This window comes from Letharia columbiana (assembly GCF_014066305.1).
Source record: "Letharia columbiana isolate WasteWater2 chromosome Unknown Sc0000010_s0, whole genome shotgun sequence".
Lineage (NCBI taxonomy): Eukaryota > Fungi > Ascomycota > Lecanoromycetes > Lecanorales > Parmeliaceae > Letharia > Letharia columbiana.
In genome coordinates, this window is record NW_023501047.1 from 444,538 (window position 1) to 462,753 (window position 18,216).

Genomic DNA, 18,216 nt, shown 5'->3' on the forward strand with positions numbered 1-18,216 from the left:
TTCCTTGGTTGGAGCCAAGGGCCTCGAAACGTTCTTCGACCGCCGCTGCACTAGACATAGGAGACGGACCAGCCGATGCCATTGAACCGAACATACCATTGGCACTGCCAGTATGTTTAGTTGGCGATCGGGAGGATTGCTCATATCCGATGTTGTGAAAGCGAAGAGGCGGACCAGCAGAGATTGAGCCGAAGAGACCGCTTTGAGTTGGTGGACCCGCTGATTGGGTTGCTGTTCCTCTACTCTGAGATGGTGGGGTAGTGGTCGGCCACCGCGGCCTCTGCCGCTTTCTTTGGTCGGACGCCCTCCATGTCCTATAGAATAATGCGAAGAGAACCACGAGTCGTGTCCCTTTGCTGGCGTGATTTCCCTAGGAGGGGGAGTGTGTCTAATAAACCAAAACCCATGTCCTCGTCACTTTCTTCGGCTTCATCGGATTCGATTCCTGCTGAAGGGCAAGATTCGGACTCACCAAAAGATGATGTGCACTCTTAGACTACGGCCTCAACGCTTTGCATATCGTCTTCGGAAGGCTTCATATTCGTGTGTTCGTTCCCAGATACGGCTATGAACGAGCACTACTTCCCACCCACTTGGAATCGTAACCCCAATCGAACGGCCTCACGTTGGACGATCTCCTCAAAACAGCTGGGATGAATGTCCTTCAATAGCCTTCCACTCTCGTTGTCTTTGGCATCACAGATCCAGCCTCGACCTTCCTCGAGCTCTTGCATGAATTTCTTCGCGGCCAATTGATGGATCTTTTTGCCTGGCTCAGGCAATCTTTGGATCGGGACCTCAAGCTCCAGAGGCCCTTGTGGAGATGCGCCCCGCAAAATCACCGACTTGGGAGTCTTTTGGGTGGAATCAGGAGACAGAAGGAGGTAGGCTGTAGTTCGTGCGAAAGGGAATAATGGAGGTATCCGGTGTGGTCCTTGTAGCAGCTTTGGTGTTGGAACACCTGGCAGATGTGCATACGGATCCTCATTGTCATTGCCCAGCGAAAGCGGGCACACTTCCTCTTCTGTCTTGATGCTTGAGTCGAAGAGCGAGATGGGATTTTCATGTTCTTCCGTTGTTTCCTGTGGTGTCTTTTGCTTGGTAAGCATGACCTTTATACCGTCTGTCAACCATCTCCCACGTCACGTCGCCCTCTTCTTTTGTAGATTTCTCGTACCTGACCTCCATAGTGTAGTCTGAGACGTGCTGGGACTATGCTGCCTTCAGCATGCGAACGACCTTTTTCTCAAGCTTCTCACCTTCGCCGACCGTCTGCGCGAAACCTTTGCCAGCACGAGCGACACCCTCAACAAGGCTGGTAGAAACGCCATCGCCAATTCCTAGTGGAAGCACGCGAATGCTGTCGCCAACAGTGTCGTTGAGATAGCTGAAAATTTCGTGTTGGCGACATATGTCACCGTCAGTCAAGACCAGAATCTCGCAGTCGAGGTCTACGAAACGGCTGTCGATGGCCGCTCTAACGGTATTCTGAGTCTCAGTCCCGCAGTAGTCGGCCTTGAAATGTTCGACATGGGCTATCGCCTCCTTTAGCGAGTCATTGTCATATGATCGGCTTTTGGGCCAAAGGAAAGAGTGAATCGATCCAAGGAACAGATATTAAACTTCACACCGACCGGTAAAGACTTTAGAAAGACTTTCAGCGCAGATATCAGCATCGGGATCTCGTTGACCATACTGCCACTGCGATCTGCGACGAAAATGATCTCAGGTCGTGCAGGAGGCATATCAGCCTCCATTTCTCCTTTATCTCACACCCAGAAAGAAGGCTTCCGATAGCTTTCAAGACCGGCATTTCCTGCACCCAGCTCTCGCCATCGGTAAATTCTACTGACACTCTCGTGTACCAAGCACTCTTGTCGTCAAACTCCTCATTCCACACGCAGTCAATCTTCCGGATCAAGTCCCAAGTATCATCGCGCTCAAGGTTTGCCTCGCTGAATTGCTCGAGCAGGACTTTTCGATCTAGCAGCTGTACAGCAGCGATGTATCGCGTACTCATCTGAGCGCCGGTCGTTGTGATGGGTCGACCGATCTGCTGACCACCGTGTGCGTGAGGAGCCTTGGGCCGCTCGATCACAATCTTGCTCACGGACCCGAGGTCTGCGAATCTTTCGGGGTGCTTTGCCTGCAGCGTAGCAATGCAGTCAACAGGAGCATGTGTCGCGATCATGGAGTTGTATTCCTTGAGTCTGATCCCTTCAATGCCTCTCCAGTCCCGTCCCAAGCCACCAATGAGCTCGTTCTCTTTGTAAGTGGGGTCATACGTCGAGCGTTGACCGAAGGTAGAGAGATAGCCGCCATATGGTCTCTCGAAAACTTGATCGATGCCTGTATAATTTTCTCTGGACATCAAAGCGGCAAAGAGTCCGTTGCGGGCGGCAAAACCGTGCTGCATGCGCTTTGCCATGCTTTCATATTGTGCAGACATCAAATCGCAGGCTTGGGTGCACGCTGTGCCAAGGGAATCCTCTATCTTTCCAGAGGGGAGATTAAGGGAGGTTTGAAACCGCGGCTGCTGCGACTGGAGGACAGAAGACGGCGCCCTGGTTCGGATGATTCAGCTATTGGCAGCCGAACTGAAGTCTCCGGAAGGAGCACCTACGCTGTGCCACCCACGGCTCAGCATCTCAGGACCGTGGAGGGCACGGCCGATTCGGGAGCCGAGCTCGAAGCCTACGACGGTGGAGATGAAGAACGTTGCACCATCAATCTTCGATCCCGCATCCGACCCCTGAGCGTACTCCGCTGCAGCGAACAGAGCTGGCAGTATGATTGAGTTGGCACGCCACGGTGCATCAACGTGGACATCATCGAGCTCGAATCCTTGAATAAAAGACCCATCCAAGAGGGCTGCATTGAGCGGACTTGTGCGCTGGCTGTCCTAAGTACAGGGTACAAGCAAACAGGGAACATTCCGAACTCAAGGAAAAGTAAAGCTTGCACGTACCTTGTTCCAGCCAAAGACGGCGCACTTGCCAGTCCCCTCAACGTCCATACAGGCTGCGTAGCTACTTTTGACCATGGCAGCTTTGCTCCTACGATAGCACAGGCGATGGCATCGAGAACCAGATACTTGACCTTGGTCTGGACGTTCGATGGCATGTCCGAGAGCTGGACTGATTCTATCCGGTTGCAGACCTGTCCGGCAATCCCATCGGGAGCACGGCATGGAGCTCGCGAAGATCGGAATCCGGTGTTGTACAAAGATGCTGGAGCACTTTTGCCGATTCTTGTTGCTGGCAAAATACGAGACATCGTGGAAAGGTCTCTGCTGGGGTAGAGAACACTGTGTAGCTCGAGTGAGCGGAAGGATGAAGCGAATAAAACGCCCTCAGGATAGACGGCTCAAGGACGAGAGGGGACCACATTCGTTGGAATTGTGGCTCAATTGAGAGGATGTACGTTTTACATTCATCCGCTGGTGAATCGCATTGCAGAGCCAGAGCCAGTCTCTTGGCCAATTGGCGAAAGCTTGGTTTGCATTGGGTGGGCAGCAGTGATCGCAGAAGCCCGGAGAAATGGTTTGAAAAGGATACGACTCCTAGAACTCACTCAGGAAGAGAAATCTCCATATGAACACTGGATTATGGATGCATATCTGCAGGGTCTAGTAAAAGCCATCGATGTTCAAGCGTGGCGAAACAAAAGGTGGGCCGAGCCTCGGTGCTCTCGGCGATCTTATGCGAGGGTGTGAAGATGCAATGCATGTGGCTCGCACATCCTTTCTAAATACCTTAAAACGTATGCAGAATGGGTATGTCAAGTTCAAAACACGGTCCAGGAACTCAACCTCGGACCCATAGTGCGGGAAGGGACGGGACGAGTGCTGTTGATCATTAGGTGTAATTAAACAACAATTCTTTGATGAACATAAATGTAACTAAACCAAGACCTTCAAGATACAGAATTTGAGAATAGTATCAGTTTCTAGAGAGTAGACAGCGGGAAAGAAAGACAAAATACATGTTATTTATTGTCACATATATCAAGTATACCTCGTAACGAAACCTTCGAGTCTGCATTAGTGCACATCTCTTTGAACAGGCTCGTTTGAAAATACCTTTACCAGCTAGACCAAAGTCTCGTTCTCGGCCTCCCCTTTCCCATTCTCATCCAGCACCAGGCTATCCATATGGTGTGCGTAGTTGTACAGCGACCCAGCCTTTTCGCCCACCTCATTAATCATAGCAATAGATTACGTGATGGCACTAGCAGACTGCCACATCGATTTCGTGTGTTTCGAACAAGGCTGGCTGAGTGCGACAGTCAGAGCGCCATCAAGCCTCTTTTCGATCAAAGAAAGTTTTGCGGTAGGGTGGGCTGGTAATTAGATGGGATGCGGAGCCGCTGCTCGAGAGGAAGACGAAAGCATGCTGCAGTTCTTGGCGTCGATTCGAACGAGGAAACCCGACCAAGGGTCTGTTGGCTCTGGATGTGGGTTGTTCCAAAGTCGCGATAGATCGCAGCGGCGGAATGCCGCTGGGGAACATTGCATCAAATGCGCCTTCTATGCAAACAGATGTTGAACTTCAGAGTTGCACACCGTTCTTCATCCGTTAAGTTCTCCGAGGATGTGAGAGAGCTGGGACACAAAGGTAACGAGAGCTTGGGCAGTCCAGATATGAAAAGACTTCTATTTACCCGTCCAGAATATCCGTATAGACCGTCCTCGGGAACCTTTCTCTCGCTCTGTTTCACATTAGCCTTCCATGCTGGTATGAAAGTCAATATTCACTTGAGCAACGTGTTCTGCACTATCAAGCATACCTGCCCAAAACATATGGAGATGTGGTGGCCTGACCAGCGAGGGAGACTATTTCGTTCGGATATCAGCGTGGTGAGAAAAATAACAAGAGGGTGCCGTAGCTGGTCCGTCAAGCTTTTTTTAGAAAGTTCGATTAAAGCGGCCAATGGCAGGGAGGGCTGTTGTTAATTCCGTTCATGTGATCAGCATCATGATTCCAAGTCTATCAGTCCTTCTTGAAATGCTGAGAGACGCCGGGAAAGACATAGCAGATTCAATATATTCTTCGATATCGAAGTGAAAATTCCCCTCCCCTAGAAGCCATTGCACTGCCGCTGTCAAAGCAAAAAGCTTCCTTTCTCAACCCCTGGCCCCCCTCCCCCTTCATTTCTGCTCATCCTCTGGCCCTAGCGGCTTCTCCCCCTGCTTCTCCACGCTCTCCCTCTTCTTCTCCGCTGGCTCCTTCTGGATTCCTCTTCACCGCATCCTCCGTAGGTGTACCCTCATCTTTGTCGCCCGGAATAGCGCTCCGCTCCGACACAGGTTGTTGCACACTCGCTGTATCTGGGGAATTGGCACCCTCGGTCCCGCGGGTCTTCTTGAGCTGGGCTTGATCGCTGGAACTGGATTGCGGGTTGCCGAGGTCGCCTTCGGCGAAACGGGGATATGTGGTTGTGAGGCTGCGGCGGACTGTTACGATTGTTAATCTATGAGTTGGTAAAGGAGAAAGGGGGAAGGGGAGAGGTACAGATGGGTGGGGTGAAGGGATAACGGAGTGGTTGGAGGGACGCCGGGGAGCGTGTGGAGAGACGGAGGATGCGGGATGCCATTGTCACGTATACTTGAAGTTTTTGTACTTTTGATAAGAGAGGCTCGATTTTCTCGAGTGTGAAGTAGATGGCAACAGCATAGCTTCTCCCAGCAGCGCTAATGCGAGCTTGTGACTACGTCATAGAGTGGTCAAAATTTAGCGGAGGAATTGGATCAATGCAGTTTTAAAAACACCATCTCAAACATTTATACATATTATTTTGACTTCAGTTCCCACGCCTGCTTTACGCCAATTGGCATTTGCCCTGTCGTACAAATAAGCCTTTGATAATCGATACCATTGCTATCATGCCTTCCTAGACGCTATGCATATGCTGCTTGCCTCCAATGATCCCCCCTTGCCCCTTGTCCCTTGCCCATGCTCCGTCAGAAGCATCCTCAGGCTTTATACAGCGTGTCCAAGAAACCCTCAGCCAGACTGTTGACCACACTCGGGTTCGGGAGACTCCCGGCGACACCGTACAACGCCGCCGCATCGCCTTTCGCTCCGCCCTTTGCTCCCTTGCCTTCCACAATTCTTACCCTCTCCTTTTCCTTCTCCTCTTCTACCACTGCCACAAGGTCTCCGAGAAGTTTGTCCACGGCAGCGACAACTGGTAACGTTACAGCAACATGAATGGCTGGTGGCCTTTGTAAGGCATTTAGATGCCATCCTTTACTCGACATAGCATCGGCAAGATCGTACACGTTGAGAGTTCTCGACGTGAAAGCGACAACGCTGACGAGCGGCTTTCCCATGACAGTGAGATCGTCCCGCAGAGAGGGGTGCTCTCGGATGGTTGATTCAATTTTCTTAGCAGCGCCAACTATTTTATGGCAGCTATCGATGTAGCCGCTTTCGCCTTGAGACATTAGGCTAGCCCAACAGGTGGCAATGAGAGCACCAGGACGTGAGCCTGCAATGCTCGGTGAGGCGTACACGCCTCCAGACCAGTCGGCGGAGACGAAGTACTGGTACGTGCGGAGCGCCGATGTCCGGTAAAGAAGGACAGAATTTCCTTTGGGCGCAAAGCCGTATTTGTGGGTGTCGCAGGAGATGCTTGTGACGCCTTTCAGGGTGAAGTCAAACGGGACAGTCGGGAAACCCGCGCGTGCGAGAAAAGGGACTAGGAAGGAGCCGAGACAGCAGTCGACATGAAGAGGCAGAGATCCTTTCTTGCGGAGAGCGAGGCGGGATAGAGATGTAATGTCGTCAACGATGCCGTGAGGGAAGTTTGGGGCAGACCCAACGAGAAGTATGGTATTGCTGTTGATTAGACGAGAAACACCGGGTATGTGTACACTGTATGTTGGTGCCGGACAGGCTACCAGGTGAACCTTGATACCGAAGTAAGCGCCAGCTTTGCGAAACGCTGCGTGAGCAGTATCTGGTATTACCCTGTACTAGTCAGCAAAGCCCTTCACAGTCCATAGCTGCACACACATTTCAGGCTCAGTGACGCCACGTTCTGCGCGCGCCTTCTGCCTAGCGCTCAAGCACGCCATTAATATTGACTCCGTGCCACCACTCGTAGTAACTCCAGCTCCTCCAGCTGGTGCATTGAACATGGCAAGGACCATAGCGACGATCTCCGCCTCCATCTTTCGTACTCCTGGAAAGACGTCTGGATGTATTGGATTTGCAACGCTGAACTTTTCAAAGGCCTCTGATTGTAGCTTGATCAATTCGTTCCCGCCATGGTAAACCGCTCCGCTAACAAGGCCATCCTCCCAGCGTGTATGCTCCATACCACCAAGTATTTCCAGCTCTGCCCTCACTTGCTGCTCGGTCCATCCTTCCTTCGGTAGCGTGAGGTATCGACTTATGCCAGGCCCTTGAGGGACTAGCTTTCCTTCGAGTTTGGTAATTGCTTCAGTGACTTGCTTTTGTACTTGGCTACGTACGCCAGGACTTTTCAGGAATATGCCGTAAAGCGTCCGTCGTATCGAGATGTACGCCTCCGCCACTGTCCCGAAGAGCCCGCGGCCTTTGAGCTGCAAGACACCTTTTCTTGTCCATCGTAAGAGAAAAGAGAAGAAGATCAGGTTACGGAGACTGTATTCAGTATCAGTACCAGTGTGGTGCACAACGCGTATAGAGAGCTTCTACATCTCAGTGCCTATATTGAGATAATTGCCTCTCGGGCTGTTCTTTGTAGACGGTAGCGCCGTCCGAAGACTTACAGGCATACGAGAGCTTCCCATCATCTATAGATGGTCGTCAGTAACCGGCGGGATAATGAAGGTTAGCGACCAAGGGAAATAAAGCACGTTGAGATCATCAGACATCAAGAAGTTCTAGGCTTGAGAAGTTTATTGCCGAGGGCCTCGGATTTAACAGGCTTGGCATCATCGGAGGGGAGAAAAGTTGAATAACTACTATCGCTGCACATGCTTGCCGTACGCCTTGCTGATTTCAATAATTCAAGTTATGCCTAAGCAGCATCTTTCCATTGTCCAAAGCGTCCTAAAGTGGAAGAGGCAAGGCGTCATTGCCAGCGATCTGATCGACTTTTTGGGAACATCCGGCTCTTCGCGTCCCATAGCCATCGACAACTCGGCGATCTCGTCCTTTGTAAGACTGTAGGTTTGCCCTGAAGATCAAGGATTCTCGGCTCGAGGCAGCTCCACACTTGCTGTTCCAATCCTCAAGGTGCCAGCTGCATGAATTCGTCCAGAAGTCCATCAATCACCTGTTCTATCAACCCGCTACTGGCTTCTCAATGTAGTACCCAGGATCCGGTCTCCTCCTTTCCCGCATCTCTGCGTTTGTCAACGCCTCCTCGACCTCTGATACGGCAACTAGCTCTTTGATCCTCATGATCTGACCTGCGGTGGAGGGATTGACGGGCTTGAAGACAGTGGCCATTCGCTTTCGCAGACCCAAGGCGTTAAGAACGCCCTGTGTCTTCTTAGGCAGGCCAATGGATGAACGTATGAGCGTGATCTTGAAGAAGGGCATTGCCTCGAGCAGGTGGCAGTATTTGCGTGGAGAGAAGTGGTGGGCTTGGGCGATTCGTTTGGTTCAATCTGTCGTGTATGCTTAGGCGTTAGGACGAAGACAAAAGACTGTAGGAAATACCTACTATTAGATTCTAATCGACGAAACCTGTGGTTAATTGGCTGATCGATAAATAGGTAGTCGTAAAGATGGGATTCTGCAGTCCCCAAACGTCACAAATCTGAGTCTGGCGCGGAAAGGAAATCTGCGCTTAAGCCCACTAGGAGCCGAAGGGGCTTAGCGAGGCTCCGGACGTGTAAATAGCCACGATAGCCACCTCGGTTCGCGGTCTGGATCAAGCATGCTGGCCATGCCCAGATTGCGCGATTGAGAGCAGGCCAAATGGCCGATAATGAAGGGGTGACGGTAGAGCTTGCAGAGCTGTTACGGCACCCTGAAGACCTCGATAAGATACCCTTTCTAAAGTCCGAGTTTATTCGCAAGAAAGCCGCGGTAGACGGACAGCTCAAGGTTGGGCTCAAGGAGCAATTGGAGATCACACAGTCTGGCATGAACTCGATTGGAGATGGACAGAGAACAGTCAATCAGATCAAGGAGGAGCTCATGAAGATCGACAAGCTATGCGCGGAGTCGCAGAATATGATCCGGGATTTCCCTAATATCAATTTGGTTTCCCAGGTGCACAGGAACTTCACCCAGGTAGAGACAATGAAGGCCAATATTGAGTCTTTCGATAGCAGGCTAGATGAATTGGCCAGGCTTCTGAGTGAAGACGACCAGGACCTGGAGAACCAGCCCAATATTCTCAACGTACACTACGGACTTACGCAGTTACGAGACATCCGGGATGACGCTATGGACCAGATCAAAAGAGCTTCGGATGCGTCTCTAGAGAATACACTCCAGAATCATTTCGAGAGATTGGAAGATGTAGTGAATTGGTTCGATGAGCACATCGGCCAGGCTTGCATGAACCTGATACCTTTAGTACAAACGGACAACAAAAGCATGATAGTGCGCTTGGCGGTCATCATCGAAGAGGAGGAAAAAAGTGACAAGAAGGTCCAGGCATTGCAAGATGCTCAACGGGATTACAAAGACCTTGCGTCCAGGTTCAAGTCCATGAACACCAGCGCCAGACAAATACGGGGTTACAAGGAGAAGTTCACGAAAGCCATCGAGCTCTCCGCACAACAGAATTTCGATTCGGCAGAGGAAAAGTTTTTCGAAGATCCAGACAAGCTGTCCAAGATCATGGCGTGGTTCTTCAATGACCTTGTGGCCGTCGAGCAAGGCATGACAGAACTGATGCCCAAGAAATGGAAGATATACAAGACATACACGGATATATACCACAGCTTAATGCACAACTGGCTCATCCGGCGGATTGACGACCCCAACCTAGCCCCTCCACATATGCTGGCAATCATCGAGTGGACCGAGAAATACTATGGGAAGATGAACAAGCTCGGGTGGAGTCAAGAGGAATTACAGCTTCCGGTCCTCGACAATAGAGAGATCGAGCTGATTCGAGACTACCGAGAACTGATTGTGAAGTCCGTGGACGAATGGATGGATCGGATGCTCACCACCGACAGAAAATCCTTCGCAGAGCGCAAGGAGGGCTCTTTGGACAACGACGAGCATGGCTACTTCCGCACCAAGACCCTAGGAGACATGTGGCGCATGCTTCGCGAGCAACTCCTTGTCGCTGGCAATTCAGGCCGCACAGACGTGGCCGAAGGGGTCATCGACGCCATGTTCACCGCTCTCAAAACACGGCAAAATCTCTGGCAGAAGATGGTCGATGACCAGTCTGCTAAATACAAGACGCCTACCGCCGAACAAGATGGTCTCCAAGTCCTCCAAGACTGGCTGGTTGCGATTGCCAACGACCAGATCGCCTGCATCGACGACAACGCTGAAGCCGGCCAAATGGGATACCTAAGCCGCTTCCAGCGCGATTTTGAGCCCCTGGTCTCACCCAAATACATTGCTCAAGCTAATGCTGAACTCGAAAACATACGCGATGGTTTCGTAGACCTAGGTACCCACTGCATCACCACATTCGTCTCCCTAATCTTCATCATTGACTTCCGCTCCGTGCTACCGGAATTCTTCACCGCGAAGTGGTATACAGAATATGGCATGAAACGTATCATTACAACTTTCGAGGATTATGTAAATGACTACCAAGGCGTGCTGCACAGCTCTCTTCTTGACGTCTTCGTTGAGGAACTGGCAGACGAGCTCCTCGTGCGCTATCTCTCCTCCGTTCGAAACAAGGGCGCCAAATTCCGGCGCGGGGAACCATTTACCGATAAATTCAAGGACGACGTACTTACCTCCTTCGATTTCTTCGGCAAATACCCAGAGTTTGCAACTATCAAGCGAAAATGGCGCGTAGTCGACTATCTCGTCCGCATGCTCGAGTCTGACAAGACTGCCGTGGCGACCGTCTATGAGGCGTTCAAGAGAGAGTACTGGGACGTGCAGCTGAGTTGGGTCGAGAGCGCTCTCAGAGCCAGAGATGACTATGATAGGAGCATGCTGAGCAGTGTGAAAGCGAAAGCGACCGAGGTGTATGTGGAACGAGGACCCGAGACCATCATGAGTAAGGTCAAATGAGAAAGGGCAATTTGGCCAAGGAGACGGACCGAATAAACCTAGTGCAACAAGAAGGCCGGACCGGTGGTGGGTTTGCAGAAGAGAATAGTCAGCAAGCATTATTGCAATCGGAACAACCGGCCAGGTGGCCAGGTTGCAGCCACTTCGCGGTACCGGATCGGGATCTTGGACTTGGCTGTGGCTCCAGAAGCTACCTCTTGGCTACGGCCTAGCTTTGCACACGCGCGCTGGCTCGTTGGTGGGTTCGATGGTACGAGAAGGGCGGCGTGAACCCGATGCAGCACTCCATCGAAGGGTAGAGAGCCACTTCGAGGCAAGGAGAGTGTGGATGCGGGAAGAGCGTCGAGTCACGGTGTAAACACCACAACATGACAAGATGTGAAGGGCAGTAATCTTTCAGACGTTGACGCAAAGCGACGATGTCTTTATCCATATACACCCATCCCTGTCATGCGTATCGACAATCAATTTCGCTGGCTCAGTATGCACTACGCACTCTGCCTCTAACCCATGATTCAACGTCTCCCGCCTCCCTTCATAACCCTCCCCCCCCTGACCTTCGCCTCGCCCAATCCCCTCCTCTGCACTTTACTCCCGACGCTTCCTCCTCTTCCCCTCAGACCACCTCTACCGCTCACCCGTCCACTTCTACTACCCTGATCTTTCCCTCCTCTGGCATCAGCGAACCGAACCTCCTTCCTCCCCCCTCCACCGCCATTTACCTTCTTCACTGCCCTGCCATCATCCCCATCATCCTCCATGGAGTCTCCGTTCCCGTTGGACTTCTCGCGCTTGTTGCTAAACTTCAGCCTCCCGCCTCTCCCTCGCTGCACGGCGTCCCGGCCACGTATGGCGTCGACATAAGCGTTGATGCCGCCTTCAAGGGTCATTTCGTCGCCCACATCCGGACCGTTGGAATCCAGGGCCATTAAATCATCATCATCATCATTAGCGTCTCCGTCATTTTTGAAAGCAATGCCGTCGAGGTCGGTCCTGTTCTTTCGCTGTTTTCCTGGCGCTTGTTTCGCAGCCGTTGGTTTCCGACTCGAAATGTTGGCGAGGGATTTGCGGTCGAGGAGATCGAGGGGTTCGTCGGCGTCTTCGGTAATGTATGTTTGCCCTCTCCCTCCTCTGCCATTGGACTCCGCCCCGCGCTCATCGTCGGAACCATGGCCAGAGTCGGAGGAGGATTCGCTACCGTAAAGCGCTTCATCATACTCGCTCTCAAACCTGTTCTTCCGTTTGGCTGGCTCGTCGGTAGCAGCTTCAGTGTCGTCAGCTGCCTTGTGCCGCTTACGCCGTTCCTTGGTCTTCCGGATATTGTTTATAAGCTTTTTGTCGTCTTCTGGACACTGTTTCTCAATGGCATCAAAGCCAAATCGCCGGATAGCGCGCTCGAGTATATGCTTCACTTTCGCTCTGAATTGCGCTTTATGCTCTCTCGACCATGACATGAGGCCTGGCACCAGTGTGTCGAGCTTTGGTTTCACAATGTCTTCGGGGAGGGAGATTATAGCAACCTTGACGAACCCGAGAACGGAACGTACAATTTCACGATTCGTGGAGGTGAGGAATAAATCCATTGTTTGGACTAGATCTTCAATGACCGCGTGAGGAAGTTGCGAAGCGAACTCGTACAGGATTCGCGTCAGGGCCGTTATGCTGGCAGAGACCATATGCGGCGTTGAGCCCACAAGTCCCGCGGATACCATGGTGAAAAACTCCTCCAGACTGGCTTGTGCAATGGGTGCGTCCGCCGCCATGTGTGGGATCTGCGATTGATTGATTTGTCCGCCTTGAGACATCTTGCGAGCCATGAGAACAAGGAGGTCGAATGCAGCTGTACGAGCTTTTTCGTTGACTTCTTTGGCCGAGATAACCACTTCGGAGAGGATAGAGGGAATGAAGTGGAGGGATGTCGGTGGGAGGTGCTCGACGACGACTGAAATCGCAGCGAGACGATCGCGGCGGGCTGGGGCGGAGACGGTAGAGGCGGTGGTAAGGAGGAGAGATTGGAGTTCTACGTTGCGATCTTGGAGGGCGAGGGTGCCTGTTAGAGAGGTGGCGAGACGGGGCAGGAGCTTATAGGCCTTCTTTTGGAGTTGGGGGTCGGACGACTGTGGGAGAATGAGGGCGGCGAGGGAGAAAAGCGTGGGGAAGGTAGGGCGCGGGAGGTATATTGAGATTGTTATGATCAGATCCATGAGGGTATGGCTTGTTGGCGGCATCTTATCGGCCGAGGTTTGCTTTTGCTTTTGCTTGTCGGCTTGAGTTTGAGAAGTGGATTCTGCAAGGGCGAGGGCGTCTTTAAGCATCCTTATGACTCCCTGGAAAGTCTCGAGTAGCTCCTAGGAAGTTTTAGCGATGAAACTCAGCAGCGTTCAAGTATCATACCTTCTCGGGAGTGATACTCAAGTAAGCATTGATGCACTGCAGAATATAACCCCTGTACTGCGGCAATGTCTTTTCATAAACATTAACTAGTACTGCTAGCAGATTTCCAGAAAATGACGACAGATGACTGAGGTCCTTCTGCGCATTAACCTTCGTAGCCCGCTTCTTGAGGAGTGATTCCTGGTCAGAAGCTTCCATATTGGCAATCTCTTGATTCGATTCCACCAGCATCTGGAGAGCTTTGCAAACGTCTACCCGAAGCTCCGTCTGCTCGTAGAGCAAAGTAGCCAACATCTCGGCAAAGCTCTGATCAAAAGCTGTGCTCAGATCTAGTGGTAGATTGCAATAGCCCGGCAAGAGCGCCCAAATCTGCTGCACCAGGGTCTCGAATATCTTGATTTCCATTGTTTTTTCGGAGTTCCCATTGTCTATCACTCTTTGAATCATCGTTTTGCTCAGAGGTACAAACTCGGATCTGAAATGAGTGAGATTGGTGTTCTGGACACGGTCTCGCAAGATGGGCAACAGCCACGCTCTTCCTGGCTGACCTGCTTTTGGCTTCGCCAGGTTCAGCGGTAGAATCTGGAGGACAGAGTCTGGTCCCATGGCTTCGATGGCGTTGCCAAGGACAACGTCCGCTTCTTTTTTACCATTGAACGAGTCGTTACCTCGTAGCTCCCCAACGGTCTTTACTATGTCATTTAGAAGACCAACTGATCTCCATCTGAACGCCGAGAAGAGAGCCGACAACACGGTGAAAATTTCCATCCATGCAGATTGATATTTCACACTCAAAAGTGCAGTTGCTGCTTTCGCTAGCTTTTCAAGTACTTTTTCGTCGTATATGGAAGGCTCTAGGATTGCTGTGTCAGGTACACAGTTGACCGAAAATGAAATTAGACATTCTGAAGCAGATACGCGGATGTTGTGTGACGAGGAAGCAAGGAATCCGGAAACCGTCTCGAAGAGCTCAGGCAACTTTTGGAATGTCTCATCCGGGCTGACTTGCGCCGAGACATCATAGCCTCTCGACATGACGGCGATCCACGGAGGCAGCAGTTGCGAATCGTTCTGTGAAGGCCGCAGCTCGGAGATAGCTTCCATCAGCTTTGGTAGCTTTGCAGAAGATATTTCGTCGGCCATCCCTGCAAATATGACTTCAAATATTTCAAAAGCAGACATTGTGAGGTACTCATTGTTTGACCGCGAGATGTTCATGAGGACTTCACAAAGTGGCTCAATCTTCTTACTTGGCCAGCCTCCAGAAGCGGAAGCTATTGTCTTGACCAGCTGCAGCGCATGCATGAGACCTGGCTGATGTTCCTCCTGCCTGTGACCCTTTCCCTTCTTTTTCCCACTTGCAGCCATATCACTGACATTTCGCAAAGCTGTCTCGGCGCACATATCCGCGGCTGGATGATCCAGTGAAGGGCTTGGAGGGGGGTTCTTCAAGACATGCATGACCGCGTCCTGCGCACGCTTTCTGACCTTCGGTCTGTGCTCTGACGCGAGGACCAATAAGCCTGCGATAGCTCTCCGTGGGCTGACCTGGGTCTGCGGAAGCGCCCACGCTGCATTGTCCTGCGCGACCAGCAGCGATTCCAGACATCCTACCGATGACCTTATCAAAGGCGCTTCAATCTCATTATGAGTCAAAACAGGAGCAAGACTCGTAAGTATCTGAGAGAACTTCGATCGAAGGAGAGGCGCAGGTACGTGGGGCGCTATGATGTCGAGGAGGTAGACGACTGATGTCGCGAGCTCTTTGTTGACAATGCCATTCGACGGGGAAACTGATTGACTGAGCAATGCGAGCAGGGCAGCAAAGTATGCTGTGGGGGTTGAGCCATACTTCTGGTCCTTGAGGGTGTCTTCGACTGCGGAGAGTACAACGGAGGTCTGCTTGCGGTCAGTGGGGGGTTGGAAGGGTCTGGGAATTGGGCCCTGGCCAACCTCTCGCTGATTCTGCAATTTGGGCGACCTGATTTTTTCGAGCTTCTCGGTCAAAGACATTCTGGATGAGGTCTCATGGGCAGCTAGAAATGCACTCCATATTTTTGTTTCATTTTGCGATTTGCGAGGCCAGGATTTATCGATAGTGTTAGGGCGTAGGCTAGATGTTAGCTCCCTCTCATAGGGCTTCGCGTTGTATCAATCTTGGCTAACGAGCTAGTCGGTATCTACATGATGGAATAACTGGCAGGTATTTCGTCGAAACGATCCATGGTAAATGCAATCATATGTGTGATCTAGATCAAAAGGAATTGTTTCTATGTATTATATACCGTTCTCCTTTGATCTTGAGTCAGACTTGACTTCTAATCATTTCTGAAAACCGTACACATAATGCTAGGAGTATGTCCGCTCAAACGCCCGCCTTATTCGCTCTCTCCGATGCAACCTGCCTCTACCGGACGTCTCGTGCGGCTGATCGCCACCTGTATACGCGCAGTCATCGCTTGGCTCCCAACGGTGAGCATCTAAGTCGCGTTCTTGAGTGTGGTTCGCTTGAGGAAGGTACCTGACTGCATAGGTCGCCTCCGGCAAAGCTCACAATGCTGGCCAGGCACTTTTTTTTTGGCAGCAGCTGCGAATCTTGTTTGGGCGCTATTCTCGGATAATCCGGTATTGGACATGTCGGACATAATACGGGCAAACAAATGGAGCTGTTGGATGAGATGGTGACCGGTAGGCTTGAAGGCTTGAAGGCTTCAGACTGTATCGAAAACCGCACATGGGTGCGGTTGGTCGAGAGGTTCTTATAGAACATTTCGAGTTCAACATGTTCGTTCTATCGTCCTGATCAGGCGTGCCAACCAGCCTGAATACGTAATTCCTTCAACTGTGCCTTTGCGGAGGACCCTAACGAACACGGCGGCGGTTTTGCTCCAACAACCTACACGACAACGACCAAAGGCGGAGAGGACATTCCAAAAGGCAGCCAAACTCCGGTAAATTGCAGTATCAGGTACAAAAGAGCGAATAATATGTAATCGGGTATCTTGATCCTCTTGTATATACAGTAATCGTTGGGCGAGTTCGACGTTTAGAAAAGCGGAGGACCATTGGCTGGCTAAGTAGACAACAAAAGCAATCAAGTTTGCTCGCTTTCAGGTGGTGGCTCGGTACTCGATGTTGGTACCTCTTGGCCAATCGGTGCTGGCGGCGGAGCAGCCGCTGGCTGTTGCTTGCTCGTTGTCGCAGCCTGCAGTCTTTGGTCCAAAGCCTTCAGAGCCAATGCTCTCCTCCGCTCTGCTTCTTCCCTCTTTCCGCCACCACCTCTTCTGCCTCCTTGATTGAGCAGGCTTGGTAAGCCGCCTTCACCTCTTGCCGTAGCCTGCTCATTGCTCGTTTCGACTTCCTCTGCAGAGAAAGGTGTTATGACGCGTATGGTCACCAAAGCATTGTAAAGGCCATCTGCAACAGCCGCTATGGGGGGTTGGACGACATCAGGCCAGAAGTAAGCGAAAGCAAAAGTTTCGGATGCATCTCCTTTTATTGTGGGTCCTCCTGTGCTGGCTCCGGAGAGCTCGGCCTCCTTTTTATGGAACCGAAGGTATGTCCAGCTTGTAAAGAAGCCGGCCCAGCCCAACACAAGCGCTGTGTCTGTTCCAATAACCAGCCCAGAGATTGTATTCGCGGTTAGGAATATGGCAGGGAAATGTTTGACTCGTATTTTGATGATGCCTTTGAGTATTGTGACCGTATGCTCGGGGACGAGCTGCTTGAAGGCGACGAGGAAGGCGCCTTGAAGGGCAACGGAACCTTGGATGAAAGCCAAGCTGGGGCGAGAGGATATGAGCTTGATGGTTAAGGGGACGGAGTAGAGGGAACACGTACGCTCTTGAGTCATCACGCGTGATGGCGAACCAGAGCACATACACCAACGTTGCAATGAAATTCGGCAGCACAGTCACCAACAGCACGAACTTTCCAAACTCGGTTGACCCCCACGCACGTTCCAGGTATTTGCCGCCATACAGGATGGTTGCACCGGCGATGAGCAATGTAAGGACGTTTTGCTCGGCGAACGTCGCTGTAAAATAGACCCATGGGTAAAAGAGTGACCACTGGGGAATGAGGGCGAGGAGTTCGGGGTCAAGACCTCCAAATAGGTAGCGTGTGATTTGATGAGTGGTTGAGATGGCAAGGAGGAGACCGAGAAGGACGCGGGTCAAGGGTGGTATATTGATACGCATTTGCATTGTGCATGGTAGTCTACCGTAGGTATCAAGGCAATAATCGAAATAATAAATAATAAATAATTTAATGCATATGCTTCGTATTGCTGCAAAGTGTCATTTAATTTAAAGAGGATGATGATCTTCGTATTGGTTCACTCGTTCTCCCCTTCCGCTGTGACTGTGAGCCTGTGAGGAATTTTGACGCCGTTACAAGGATCACTAGCGTACGGCTAGCTTTGACCCAAAACAATTCCAAAGCCAATGAAGACAGACCCAAGTCGCGGTTTTCCCCTCAAGCCACTTCGCAATAGTGCATCTGCGCTTGGGGTCAGCGTGGGATGAACCCCATCTTGTCTCTTTCAATTTCACCCTTTACATTTCTACCTGCCAGATGCCGGAGTGTGGATTGCTAGCACGTGCCTGCAGACCGTTGCAGATATTATAGGTATTGTTATTATTATTATCATTAGGGA

General features: G+C 51.3%; 9 protein-coding genes across 9 annotated transcripts; 1 reads left to right on the forward strand and 8 right to left on the reverse strand.

The window, feature by feature from the left end:
* Window positions 1-578: 578 nt before the first annotated feature.
* On the reverse strand, window positions 579-1,109 carry HO173_004015 (uncharacterized protein; the record flags this gene model as incomplete). The annotated part of the gene is made up of 1 exon (XM_037305939.1): window positions 579-1,109. One exon carries the CDS (start codon window positions 1,107-1,109, stop codon window positions 579-581), a length of 531 nt encoding a protein of 176 aa, XP_037167132.1.
* Window positions 1,110-1,212: 103 nt separating this feature from the next.
* On the reverse strand, window positions 1,213-2,428 carry HO173_004016 (uncharacterized protein; the record flags this gene model as incomplete). Its single annotated transcript, XM_037305940.1, has 2 exons — window positions 1,213-1,545; window positions 1,697-2,428. The coding sequence occupies 2 exons, from the start codon at window positions 2,426-2,428 to the stop codon at window positions 1,213-1,215; spliced, it is 1,065 nt and encodes a 354-aa protein (XP_037167133.1).
* Window positions 2,429-2,694: 266 nt separating this feature from the next.
* Window positions 2,695-3,276, reverse strand: HO173_004017 (uncharacterized protein; the record flags this gene model as incomplete). The annotated part of the gene is made up of 1 exon (XM_037305941.1): window positions 2,695-3,276. One exon carries the CDS (start codon window positions 3,274-3,276, stop codon window positions 2,695-2,697), a length of 582 nt encoding a protein of 193 aa, XP_037167134.1.
* A 1,883-nt stretch (window positions 3,277-5,159) lies between these two features.
* On the reverse strand, window positions 5,160-5,595 carry HO173_004018 (uncharacterized protein; the record flags this gene model as incomplete). Its single annotated transcript, XM_037305942.1, has 2 exons — window positions 5,160-5,455; window positions 5,514-5,595. The coding sequence occupies 2 exons, from the start codon at window positions 5,593-5,595 to the stop codon at window positions 5,160-5,162; spliced, it is 378 nt and encodes a 125-aa protein (XP_037167135.1).
* A 379-nt stretch (window positions 5,596-5,974) lies between these two features.
* HO173_004019 (uncharacterized protein) lies at window positions 5,975-7,864 on the reverse strand (the record flags this gene model as incomplete). Its single annotated transcript, XM_037305943.1, has 4 exons — window positions 5,975-6,974; window positions 7,020-7,631; window positions 7,686-7,783; window positions 7,847-7,864. The coding sequence occupies 4 exons, from the start codon at window positions 7,862-7,864 to the stop codon at window positions 5,975-5,977; spliced, it is 1,728 nt and encodes a 575-aa protein (XP_037167136.1).
* Window positions 7,865-8,276: 412 nt separating this feature from the next.
* HO173_004020 (uncharacterized protein) lies at window positions 8,277-8,537 on the reverse strand (the record flags this gene model as incomplete). Its single annotated transcript, XM_037305944.1, has 1 exon — window positions 8,277-8,537. The coding sequence occupies one exon, from the start codon at window positions 8,535-8,537 to the stop codon at window positions 8,277-8,279; it is 261 nt and encodes an 86-aa protein (XP_037167137.1).
* Window positions 8,538-8,918: 381 nt separating this feature from the next.
* Window positions 8,919-11,165, forward strand: HO173_004021 (uncharacterized protein; the record flags this gene model as incomplete). The annotated part of the gene is made up of 1 exon (XM_037305945.1): window positions 8,919-11,165. The coding sequence occupies one exon, from the start codon at window positions 8,919-8,921 to the stop codon at window positions 11,163-11,165; it is 2,247 nt and encodes a 748-aa protein (XP_037167138.1).
* A 515-nt stretch (window positions 11,166-11,680) lies between these two features.
* Window positions 11,681-15,572, reverse strand: HO173_004022 (uncharacterized protein; the record flags this gene model as incomplete). The annotated part of the gene is made up of 2 exons (XM_037305946.1): window positions 11,681-13,513; window positions 13,560-15,572. 2 exons carry the CDS (start codon window positions 15,570-15,572, stop codon window positions 11,681-11,683), a joined length of 3,846 nt encoding a protein of 1,281 aa, XP_037167139.1.
* Window positions 15,573-16,653: 1,081 nt separating this feature from the next.
* HO173_004023 (uncharacterized protein) lies at window positions 16,654-17,764 on the reverse strand (the record flags this gene model as incomplete). Its single annotated transcript, XM_037305947.1, has 2 exons — window positions 16,654-17,341; window positions 17,400-17,764. The coding sequence occupies 2 exons, from the start codon at window positions 17,762-17,764 to the stop codon at window positions 16,654-16,656; spliced, it is 1,053 nt and encodes a 350-aa protein (XP_037167140.1).
* Window positions 17,765-18,216: the final 452 nt, after the last annotated feature.